Genomic DNA, 13,262 nt, shown 5'->3' on the forward strand with positions numbered 1-13,262 from the left:
TATCTATATAAAGTTGCCGAGGTTTGTCAAACTAACCAAAAACTATTACTATTACTTCTATTACAGATAATACGTCAGTATAATTCGATAATAGCTTAACAACATTATTTCAGGAGTCTTTTAGTGTAAAAATTATAAATTATAATCATGAATGTCTCAAAAAACAGGTTGCTCTGATTTTTTATATCAGTTAGAAAATTAGTGGAAGCGATAATCGCTATCGAAAATGTTCCTTGTGGATTAACTAAAATGTGCCCAACTCTGAACAAAGCATTACCTTTTTACAACAGTTGAGAAATGTTTTCACTTTATCAATAAATGGTACTGACATTTGAAATAAAGCAATTGCCTATGTTGTAACTAACTGATGCATTTTTTTCTGCTGATATAAGTTATGCAAAGTTTCAGAACTCATCATAGCAAAGTCTTGTCATTATCGGCTGTAATATCGTAATTTTTAATTGAATCAGCTCGGTGAGATCTACATCTTACAACAAATCACACTGTCAATAGGGACTCTATCCGCATCGCGGAGCTTTTTGAGGTATTGACAATTATACCATATGAAGTTTTGAATGTGATTCTTAGATACGGAAATCAATAATACCTGCTGTGTAGATTATATAGTCAATATCAAGGTGGGAGGATATTTTGCTTATTGCTTATATTGCTTCCCAAACAATATTTATATGTTTACTCCAAACAAAGAAAACACAAGTAACCTAGCTAGTTTCATCGACCTGCAGAGAACACTATGTTTCCCAGTGCATATTTGGACCCATTGTCATTCAGGGCGAAATGGAGGATGTAGGGAAAGGCATTTTATTTCTTGATGACCTTTTTCATTATCAACCACTTGAATTATTTTTTGCTAAACATACGACACCACTATTCGCATGCTTCAGTCAGCCGTCCGCAAAATCATGTGAGCCGAAAGCTCCTCGCGAGAAATTCGTGTTTAGTACATTTTTTTTCTTTCCCATGCCTTGTTCGTCATGTACCGGTATATCGGGAAAATGGTATGCATGAAATGAAAATGGAAAAACGATGCAAGGAAAGTCGGAAAATTGTACTTTGGAGTACACCAAAAGATTCCTGACATTCTCACGAATCTTCTAGTATATAATTATCTGGTACTTTAGAATAAAGATCACGAGCTATCAGAGGGGAAAGATAGAACATGGTGTCTACACCTATGCAATCACGTGGCCGGAATTGGGTGGTCTTCATGTCGGAAAAACAACCCAGTTTTTTTGTGGGTTGGATTTTCCCAAAATTTTTCCAACTATCATGTTGCCAGAAAGTTAGGCTAGAACGTAGTGTGCTTCGATTTTTCGATTAGCTTATTTTTCTAGCTCATTTTCGAGGGTTTTCCCAGATGTTCTAAAAAATCCCAGCAAGGGAATAATATCAATAATACTTCCAGACGGGGGCCTTAAGGAAGTTTATTTTGATATCGATGATTAGCTTCCAGGAAGTATTATTTTGATATTTTCCCTGAAAACTTATTTCAACTTCTTTCCAATTGCTCCCATAAGTTTTTCTTGTTTTACCTGGGAATATTGTTCATCAATGTTTTTTTTTACTTCACTCGGACAAAAATTCTGTCATTTTCCCTAGAAGATTTCTCCCTGAAGCTTCTTCCAGAAATTTCTAGGAACTCTTTTAGGTATCGCCAGACAGTGTTTGTCTTCTGCAGGGTGTCCAAAACCGGGAAAAACCTGGGAAAACCCAAATCGCACCGGGAAAGTTCATATAAGTAACTAATTTGGTTTTATCATAGTCTTGTCCCTCCCCTTGGCTAGTTTTTTAACGTGGACGTTGGTGGGTGGGCCTAATTTAATGCTTCATAGTGGAGCGTTGGAGACGGTTGGTTAGGTCCGGCATCGTTGGCTCATGCCGTGACAGAATAGCGTCATGAGCATGCGATGAGGATTACTGAGCTTCCCCTCTCTGATGAACCATTGCATAAGAGAACCAAAGTTCTAGCCTGAAGTGATAGTATCACACTTGTTACTCCTTTATTTGAAAGCCGCGTTGTAGTACGCTTACGTATAGGCACTGACGTTGGGTGCGATACTGGCGGGTTTTGCCGCAAATCACTCTTATTTTATTTATTTTTACGCAGATAGATTTATTTGGGTTTGCAAGGGAATTATACTATTGAAATATTTCAGAAAGTGGCCAACAGTGCTCCTTCTACTTGCGTGACAAGCTTCCGTTGTTGTTTTCATTGAGGTATTACTCAGGGAACAATGTTAAACACCATGTTTGTACATGGTATTGCAACTAATCTTATATGTGCTTCATTTTGATTTGGGATACGTGTTTGAACTATGGCTCGGGATTTCCACTGTGGCGTGCTTCTATTGTGACATAACCATACGTATTTTTGTGGTGCGACATAGTGGAAACGTGTGAGCGTAGTTGAAGCATATACCCTATGTAATTTAAAAATCAGCTAGGAAACTAACTTCAAAGTGAAGCATTTTAGTCACTTGAAGGTGTCACCTGGGACGAACTAATATATATTAAATATAGGTCAAAGTCAAAATCAACTTGAAACACGTTAAATTTTAGATTACATTCACAAGTGCAGGTACTTAATAAAGCATGGTAGGTAGATTAGAGATTTCAATTATTTATTAAATTAGACTAGAGATATCATAATCATCAAACGAACTTAAATAAGAAAATTTAGACAGCCTAGTAGCATTAAGTGGATTAACATAAGAGTTAGGATGCGGATGGTCTGCTTAGGGAGACAACTAGCCTTTAAAGCAACTGGCAACTAGCCTTTTCATGTATTGTCTGTTAATTTTGATTATTGCTTTAAAATATCAATTTGGTATATATGTGAAAGGATGAATCAGTGGGAGATGGATTTTTGGTTTCTTTACATTTAGCATCACTATGTGTCATTTCCTCAAAACCCCCAATAACCGGCCTCTTCAATCCCTTCCTTTTCCCTTGGCGTTCAAGTGGTCCGCATAGACTATTCAGCCATTACCCGTCCTTTATCCTCGGCTTTGGATTGACTTGCGCTCCCATTGCCCCACCAAACGCTGCAAAATGAAAATGAAAAATTTGGTTTTATCATAGTCTTGTCTTGGTCTTGGTCTTGAAAAATTATTTAAACCTTTATAAAACTTGCAATGTTACTTGAAATCAATCCATTTTATATCATATACATAATTATATTCTTTTGTTTACACATCTGTTTACAACACTATGTTAAAGTATAAAAAATCTCCAAAATTGCAAAAACTCTTTTCTTTTCTTTCACTCACAATCTGTTGGCGCACGGGGCAAATGGTGATTTTACCGTTGTTTCTACCACCATAGCTTACAGAGTATTTTTCTATAATTTCTATTGGTGTCATTTGAAGAAACGCTACTTGAATATAAGAAGCAGATTCATGCCAATAAATATATGTCCGATCTCAAACTCCTTACATGCTCCATCATGCTTGGCATGCAAATGTTTGACACTGGACACCATCAACGAACTAAGATGATTGGTTCAGAGATAAATTTAAAAATAATGTCTGCACATTGTGCGAACCAGCTACACAAGATTAGTTAGGACATCGTAGAATACCTTGGTTAGTCTATAAAACATAAAGATCTGACTCCATACCTCTCACGCCAAAGACAAAGTACTTAATTATCTGAGAGATAATTCGTTTCATCATTTTCATGAGTTCAAATTTAAGACACAAATGATCCAATAGTGTTAAATTGACTATATTAAAAAAGAATACAGATCTGAACTCCAGGCATTTTGGAAAACCAAATATTATGGGGCTTAACAAAGGTTTACCATATGGGGCTTCACAAAGGTTTACCATAGAATGGTAAATTAAGAATTAAGTCGAATTATCGTATGCCTTGTTCTTCTTTTGTCTTTTGCTTTATTATAGAGACTTTCAGCCTTTAGCCGGTTCGTGTCTTGTATGCCTTGTTGGGTCTGCAGAACTTCAGGAACAGATATCCGGGATGATTTTGATAATCGAACAATTTTCTTTTTAAAGATTTCGATTAAACTGTAAAATATCTACAAGACAATTATGAAAATGAGAATGATAAATATATTGGTAACACATCTTTGTATCCCACAAAATGTTGTTTGACTTATAGATCTTTAAGAGCTAAACTCCAGGAAGATTAAAAAAAAATACTGCGTTTCTCCTGTTCAGGTACCACTAATATATGATTTTTCTGGCATTACAAAACAACATTTAGGCTCATTTTTTGCAAGACTTGTTACAATTTGTTTTGCAAAGTGGATTTAAATATAAGTAGAGAACATATACAAGTTAGCTATGTAAGAATTAGTGTGCATCACCTGGTAATTACCGTGCGACAACCCCTCGTCAAGTAAACAACGATCGTTAAACGGAACGCACCGCAAACGTTATCACTTTTGCACGCACACACAGTCAGATGAAAACCGAGTACAGGCACCGGCGGTACCGGCAGAAATTAGAAAGCCGAAGACAGAAGTCCACGGATCACCGTCGCGGCGAGAAGCAGCGCTAACGTTCTTTTTTGCACGGTGCACGCGAAAAGGGCAGAACGGCCATCTTTGGTGTACGCTCATATCGCGAAAAAAGTGTCCACGCAACTGCAGTCCTCTCGTACGGTAGCAGGAAGGTGTGATTCAAAAAATAAAAAAAAAACGTGCTGGAGAAGGATTCCCTTGGACGGGGCTGTTTCGTTCCTAGTCGTCGGTGTCTTATCCGGGTCATTTCTTCATCCGAGAGTCAGCACCGGAGGAAACTTTCCTGCAAAAACCGAAGACCACGCACACAACCCCCACGTGGATAAGATACTGTCTGGACGTTACATAACCTTCAACCGGTGAACATTGACGGTCCACCACGAAGTGACTGTACATCCGTCAGACTCCGTCAGCTGGGTAAACCCAAGAGCCCTGGAGGGGCTCTTTTTATTCATCCATCTTCATAGACGGCACGAGCGTGACAGGATTCCGTCGCTTCTTTTCACGACCGTGAGTGCTCTAGTGCGAGTTCGTCAATCAACGTGAAGCAGCCAGGTGCACCGTACCGTCTGATCGCGGCGAAGGCGCCTTGGTGTCGAGTGACTTGGAGAGTCGATGGTGGATTGCAGCACGGCTAGCCCACTTTACGCGAAACGGATCCAAGTTCTGAAGATCAGGACTGTGGTGTGCATGTGTGCCGTACGGAGAGGTCGTAGCCAGTGTGAGCTCGGCTGTGCTAGTCACGCTGGTGTAAGTAGGCAAGGACGAACTCTGTGACCGGTCTAAGACAGAATAGCTGGTGCTATCTGGCACCGACAGCAGTGGGTTGACACTGATGTGGGGAGAAGACGTGGCAGCTGAGGCAAGCCGGAATTCTCATCTGCTTTCAACATCGTGCGCAGTGGATCGCAGCATGATCGCAGCCATGCGGCACGTTCGAGTCATTTTCAGCGTTTGCGGTGTATGAGCAGCCAGCCAGCAAAACTCAACGGGCCCGTGAGTAGAAGAGTACAAGTATTAAGTTTAAGTAGGACAGGAAAGAAGTTAGGTATAGGCAAGCTAGGATCGCCTAATGAGGCACCTGATAATTGTGGGACATAATGTGATGTCACACAAGGAATAAATAACCTGCTCCAATGTACATCCACTCTTTTTCGTTGATTTAGTGCGCATATGGTCTGTCGTTTCTCTTTCTACGTCAGGACTTAAGCTCGCAACAGACTCTTTGATTTTATACGAATTCATGATTCCATGAGATTTTGGAGATCTAGAATCACGAGTGTCTGGCCGTGATAACCTTTTTAAAAAAGGACAATTCAACTAACTAACATTTATTTTCACTGATTCTTCACCTTCACACAGAATTATGCACTTCGCACGTAATTCACCTAACTCACAATACTAACTGACTACGTTCCTGTCATGCTTAGTCCTACTTATAAGCTAAATTTGCTGACCGTGCTCCTCGATGAAATCGATGAGGCTGGCCGTATCAAAGTCCGTTGCCAGGTTGACGATCCGCTGACTCAGGTGGTGCCTCGCTGTGGCAAAGTCCGCTGCTAGGTTAACGACCTGCTGACTCGGGTAGATGTTCCAACGTAACTCTAGATCATCAACATATTAATGCAAATCTCATCTCATTAAAAAATAGACGTATTGTAGAGCAATTCAGCTGACAAAAATATATGATTATCTATAAACGGTTAATTTTGAACGTCTTTTTTGTATAAGGCAGAGGTGATATTTGGGTTGGGTTTTTTTTAAATAACCGGGAAAAAACCGGGAATTGAATCCCCCTGACTCCTCTTAGGAGGTTATTCTAACTGCCGCATCTGGCTTATGCTGAAAGATTAATTTTAAGTTGACTTCTCCCAAAAGTTTCTCCGGACTTGCCCGAAGGTTTGTCCCAACTTATACTGGAATTATTATTCTGGATTCTTTTGAAAGTGTCCTCCGGCTGTTTCCGGAAGTTCCTCCAGACTTTCCTTGGAAGTTTCTCCTGACTTCCCCAGAAGAACATTTGCTTTCTGATAAAATTATCTTCTGTCGTCCTTCAAAAGCGTTTTCAGACCAGCTACTGATTTTTTATTCCGACTTATCCCGGAATTTTATTTCATATTCTAGTAAAATTTCCTCCCAACTTTAATTGATTTCTTCGTCCTATATACTCCAAATTATCCCATTTTCCCATTGGATGTGAATTAAATTGTGTTAGCAATTTATTCTTAGCATGTCTTTTGTTATTTGGCTCTGTGAAGTTTATTGGATTGAGCCTGTACCAAGGGGTTGGTCATAATCTTGGGCACACCAGGGAACAGTCATTGGCACTGTTTGGCACCCATAGTTACAATTTTTCTGATCTTTAAAGCTACTGGCAACACTGAACTTTTTCTGCGCCTGCGCAGTGTGCATGCGTCAAAATTTGTTATTGATGTTGCCACAATATAATACAATTTTTTTCAAAACACAACCGTGAATCGCCTTGGATTCTCCTAAATCACACCACCGCACAGTGGTGCTGACTTAGCTGAAGACTTTATATCTCTATCTGGTCAAACTGAAAAGTTAGATTTTGCAGCACCACCTGTGGTGAAGTTTCGAACTAAAACTTAACTTCATTCAATGGGTCTTGTCATTTATAAAAACTCTTCTGAAGACACCCTATTGAAAAAACCACTGTTAAAGGTGCTAATGAAAAAAGTTCATGGATTTGGCCTTTTGCACCACTGTGCACCGGACGCTGCTGCCACGGGGGAGGCTGTCGCGGCCGCTGCCTACATTGGGTTGCCAGGTTGCCGGTGCCATGCCCATGCCCATGTTTTAAGATGTCCTCGTTGCTCCACGCATCGTTCATCGTTTTGGACAAGGAGAAACTCAGCTTCATAATGAACGGGAATTATGTGCCTTTGTGATCGATCGCGCTGTGGTTGCACTTCATGATGGCGTTCACCGCCAGTGCTACACTCGGGAACACGACCAATCCGGAGAAGGAATGTCCGGATTTCAGCGGGAACATTCGCACTTGCGACGGGGTGTGAATGCAATCAGCAGCAGATCCTCGGACATACCGGGTGGGGTATTGAAGAAGTGGAGAATCTTGCACGGTGGCTGATTGCGATTTTTGCTGCTCTGGGTCAACGAATAGAAGCGATTGTTCTTGGAGGCGCTGCAGTCCTTGAAGCTGATCGAATTGTCCGGCAGGATGTAGGGGTTGATGGACTCTGAAAAGTAGTGCTACCTAGAAAATGCAATCTGAATTTTGCTACCATTATTTCCGATTGGAATGTTGTTGAAGTGCTGGATGCTACGTTCGACTGCGATGGCGTCTCCCATCTGGACCATGACGGTACCCTCTTTGGTCTTTAGGAACTTTATCCTGACAACATTTCCATACAGGCAGAACAGATTGAACAGCTTGGCTGTGTTGTTATCGAGTCCGTAGACCATCATCACTGCGCCCTGTTGCTGTGCCGATTGAATGAAGTTGGCTAGTCTATTTCGGGTCAGCGGTCCTTCATCAGTGCGACGTGTGTTCCGGTCAGTGTTGGTTTCCAGTTTTCCGGTGGATGAAACTCGGGCGGTGAAAAATTCGGTACAAATCCGTTTCCTCCGCCGGCTCCCAGAAGAACTGGTTTAGGACCACGGTTGACTAATGATTGACGGTCGTTGTACGGTGTCGGTCTTCCGCCGAAGATGGTAGAATCGTGTAGCAACGCACAGTGGGCAAAAATTGACAATACCGCGACTAAATTGAATATATCGGCTGCCAAACGGTTTCGACAATTTTTATAATATGGCGACTTTATCGATCACTCCAGATTATCCGGAGAACCAGAATATGGCCATTATACCCCAAAATATAGTTTCCATATTAAATACGCTTTGATATCTTGATTCTGAACAACATAGAAAAAATCTCAAGGTTCTAGGACATTTTTTATAAGATGGCCACTTTATCGGTGTTTCGGATTTTCTTTTAGGCCAGTAGAGTTTCCCTGAGGGCGTATATGGTGTCTTTACACCATATATACTTATTACTATCAATTTCCAGTAATATACGTTAAGTCAAGTGTAAAATTTTGTCGGTAGATAGTGACATTTCCTACTTTACCGGGAACTCGGGTTGATCCCTGCCCTCTATCTCGGTACGCAAAAGTCCGGCCAATAAGACCACCATCAGTCAATTCAGCAGAGTTTTTCCTTTGAGAATATGTATAATATGTTGGATGAAACCGTTTGGCAGCCGAGATATTCAATTTAGTCGCGGTTTTGTCAATTTTTGCCCACTGTGCAACGGGGGGGGGGGGGGGGGGCGTGTCCGTTGCAGGCATCCTTCGAGACGGTAGCTTCCAATGTGTAGTCCGAACTGGAGTCCGTGTCGATTTTGTAAATATTGAATTTTTTCTAGCTTAGTCGATCTTCAGTGTGCAGCAACCGGAATAGATGTCACAGCCGTTCAATGCATTGCGGGCTCTGGTGGCGGATTCAATGCTGTCAAACTCAACCATCGCTTGGACTCCACTCTTCTTGAATATCACGATACGTTGTACATGTCCGTTGGGCGAGCAGATAGTGTGTTGAACGTCCACTGTAATGAGTTTGACTGGATTGATGATGGTGAACAGCAGGATATGGTTGAACCGGGTTGCTACCTCGCGCTTTCGTTGAGGCTCATTTGTGACGTTGATGTTGTTGTTGTTCCGATTATTCCCTGGCCGGTACAGAGGCGCTTGTTGTGCGGCCCGTCCTGGCCACCGCTGGCATCGTTTCCGTTTAACACCATGATCATTGAAATTGAGCTTTGTCTACTAGCACACACGGGTAAGCAAAGAACCAAACTGCGAATTTGGAGCGCTTCAGAAAATTTTTCACTTCTGACTCCATATTCCGAGAATCGAACACTGAATGACTCTGACTAAAACTGTCCGCGGCCTAGGTGAAACTCCACCCGCCAGGTCCGTATTTTGGAACGGAAATCCCGGGTTATCTCAGGTTTCGAAAAACAAAACAAAAACAAGAGCTGTTAAAATAACAAGGCATTATTCACAAGCAAACAAAAGTCAGTTCAATGACTTGTCGGCACTGCCGGCACCGCTGTGGCACACTGAGGCACACTGAGGCACACTGAGAAAAAAGTTGACGCAAAATAAGTGTGTAGAGTGACCACCCCTTGGCCTGTACATATAAATAAATTTACAAATTTTGTGAAATAATAGCTATTTCCGAATCGAATTCCCGGAATCTACTTTTGGTTAATTGCCCCAGGTAGGAAACCCTAATTGGAAGCTAAAGTGGTGGTTAACTGCCACTCTGGTGACTCCATTCATTGTTGACATGTTTCGATTATTCCAATGGTAATGGTAATTGATGAGTAAAAGTAAAATGTTGCTCTGTGACATCAATCATTAGTCTGTTAGTGAAAACTGTGTTCACAATAAGTAAACAATGGATCATATCGTCAGGCCATTTTCCACATAGATGGTGCAGTTTTGCTGGTAGGAAATAATAAAAATCTCCAAATAGAAATTGAGAGAAGATGGAATAATTAGCTTTCGATCCATATTCTGGTGAAAAAAGTGAACGACATCCTAAAGAAATCATTCAGGGACTTTGTCGTTTAGTTTTTTCGCGGATATTATTGTTAAAAAAGCTACAATTAAATAAAAACAGTATGTTCCTATATATTTTTTATCCGCTTTACTTCCAGTCCCAAGAGAGCCAAACAATTCAAATCCAAGAGCTTAAATTTTCTCTCACGAGCTCAATCTCTCTACAACATTCCATGTATATTGATGCCACACGATATGTGACTTCCCTTTCACAGACTTCAAAGTATAGCACTTAGCCCAGAAAAAAATGTGGGAACCCTTATTTATGCAATTATATTTCCCATCCAGGGGCGGAGCTTGGATAGTATTTTTATCGTAGAATATATAAGAAAGGAAGAACTATGGATGTTAATTTAATTGCATATATAGAGGTATCATACATTGTTTGGCTGAACTGCCCTGTGTTAACAATTAACGGATCTCAGTGTATGCATAATTTCCGATAGATGTCACCATTAAGATGATTAATTGTAAATCATACTATTTTTTAAAACTGTTCGGTTTTGGCATGGTGCTAAAATTGAATTGTGCCAAAATCGAACGAATACTGTAATACAGATTTTTGGAGAACAAATGTATGGGATTCTTAAGGTGATACGATCCAACGTCCAGAAATCATTTGGAAAATGGCTGACTTGCACTACCACTTCGAATTTTCTAGGGAGTATTTCAGGCATGACATTTGCTTCTCCATAGTCTATTAACCATCGAAATCTTAACTCCAGGACATTTTGGAGCACCTAGAAAACTTCAGGATTCCTAAATGATGTTTAGTGAATAATGTAGGCACATACTAATACAAAACATATCAAATAATGCAGAATAAGCAATAGTCTACTTCATGGCAAAATCTTAAAAAAAGAAACTTGGAAACCCTGGATTCTGCAGGGAATTTTATTTCACCTGGAATTCTCAGAGAATTTTCAATTTCCTTTATCAATCAAATATTTAGGAATAGAATATATGAACTCAAGAAGAAAGGAAGGAATTTCAATGAACTCACAATACAAACCAATGTTTCTTCAAAAACTTGGAAATTGTCTGTTGAAGTCCTGAAAAAAACCTGGAAACCTCAATGAATTTTATTTAGAAAAATGAATAGACACTCTGATAGTGCAATACGGCTTCTGGAACAAATTGCTTTCAGAACTTTGCACTGATAATTAACTCTGGGTTGAAACTGAAACGTGAATAGTAACTACATTCTCAACTAAGAATTTCGGCATTGTCTATTTAGTCACGACAATGCTGCAGCTCCACACGCTGCTGTCATGCATACGTAGATATCGCGCAATGTTAAATTTGAACAGGTGTACTCAGGGACGCGACGTGGGTCGGCAGGCGTCGTCGTCATCGTTTACTGCCTCCGTTCCACCATCCCCAGCTTCCCATTTCGAGCTGTGGAGGCAGAAAACGACAAATGCGTCCCCGATTTGACCAGAAAACCACCGTACCGAATGAGAATTATGAATAGCAGCGCACTCTGGAAACTATGGAGAATAGCAATTATTGCACATTATAATCGGAAAATTGCTGGGCTTTTTCTATTCTCCATGACTCCTCAGCCCTCACTCTCAGCCCCCACCTGGCGAACCGTAACTACGTAAACAACGGTGCTGTTGTGAGTGAGTTGCGATTGTTGCAAACTCGAACTCGTTCATTTGGTTGCTGTTGCTAACGATAACGAAACTAATGTAGCGCTTTCTCTCTCTCTTCCTGAATTTTCAGATTGCAACACTGCGCAAACAAATTGTTGAATATCAACAACAGCAACGGAACCAGTCCAAGTCGCCAACCGAACTTCCTCCGCCGTCGGGTTCCAAGCTGGTAAGTACTGACTGCATGAACGATTTTCCGTTATCAATTCGGGTCTAGAATAAGAATACCTACCAACGAAAACGGGCACCTACCTGGTGGGAACCAGCACACATGTGAACGAATATAGAACCTGGATGCCTTCTTACCTATATACCGTCTTTCAGCTGGCTCATGGTTGCCACGTTGGTTGGTGTCACAGCCAGTAACGTCATGATCAGCACTGTTGACTACGCTCGCGCGCACACCTTATCAGCGTGAGAGCGACTTCTTGGTGTAAACGGTATTCTTCAACTAGGACACACTGTTTATCAGAACGTGTAGTAAAATGACATACGGTCGAACTTTCATCAAATCATAGAGAATATCGAGCGATAAAACATCCAAGTAAACGGTTTGTTTAGCCACGGTTGTCAACTTGGTTTCAGCTTGCACTAGGCTACGTGGAAGAAATTTAACTGAAAGTCCGCTTACTGAAACACGTTTCAGTTAAAGGACACTTATCTGTCAAATTGGTCCGCGTTAAAATTTCAAGATCAACCAGATGAACCAGAACACATGAAATCCAGTTAAGTTAGCGGATGCTGTCCGGTAAGTGAAAAAGTAAACTTGTTTCAGTTAGCAAACGTTAGCAAAGTGTACAGAAAGGTACCGTTGTTGGCGGATGGGGTTTTAGACGGTATTCCTTTTTTTTATGGATCTGTGGCCCTAAACGGTAATTTAGTCTTTGTAGAATATGTTTATAATTAAATGGACCTTCTTTTTATAAAATTTGTATGATAAGGGTGGTCCCAGGGCTGGTATCCCGAGCAAAGTGCTGCATCAAAATGACAGCAAATCGAAATCAAGTTTTCAAGTCAACATCAATCATAATTGGATTTCAGTTTACGCAATTGACAAATGATACCAAATTTTGTTTTCATTTTGCTGTACATCTGCTCTTCATAAATATGTTGTTGCGGGTTTGTTTTCATTTCCTTAGCATAACATCAAATTGAATACTTGTTTTGTTATCAACAGGAAAAATTGATATCAAATTGAGGTTTCAGTCATTATCATTATCAGCGAAATCACAACATCAAATTTAGATTTCAATTTGTTCTCAGACTTTGCTCGGGTAGCAGGTCATTTTAGTGGCTAGGTCACTATTTTCAAGTCAGTCACTAAAAAGTCACTTGTTTCATCAAAAAGTCACTAAAGTCACTATTTCAAGACCAACAATTGAAAGGCCTCAACTCCATTTAGTAAACAAACATTGTAAGGCCATTTTGTAGCGAACCGAAGACCATCAACGCAAACCAAAAAACTGAACAGGTAGGGGGAATTCTTCTCTA

The 13,262-nt window shown here is 40.6% G+C and overlaps 1 protein-coding gene and 1 pseudogene across 1 annotated transcript in view; one reads left to right on the forward strand and one right to left on the reverse strand.

Moving 5' to 3' along the window:
* Gmap (Golgi microtubule-associated protein) overlaps positions 1-13,262 on the forward strand; it is a 164,748-nt gene that overhangs the window by 18,289 nt on the left and 133,197 nt on the right. The window contains exon 2 of the mRNA XM_065217071.1: positions 11,842-11,940. Coding sequence (XP_065073143.1) covers positions 11,842-11,940 — 99 coding nt within the window. The remainder of the gene's footprint in view (positions 1-11,841; positions 11,941-13,262) is intronic.
* Positions 5,948-9,293, reverse strand: LOC135697511 (heterogeneous nuclear ribonucleoprotein L-like; annotated as a pseudogene).

Source organism: Ochlerotatus camptorhynchus, unplaced genomic scaffold (assembly GCF_037179485.1).
Source record: "Ochlerotatus camptorhynchus isolate MF236.1 unplaced genomic scaffold, CSIRO-AGI_Acam_v1.1 ptg000070l, whole genome shotgun sequence".
Classification (NCBI taxonomy): domain Eukaryota; kingdom Metazoa; phylum Arthropoda; class Insecta; order Diptera; family Culicidae; genus Ochlerotatus; species Ochlerotatus camptorhynchus.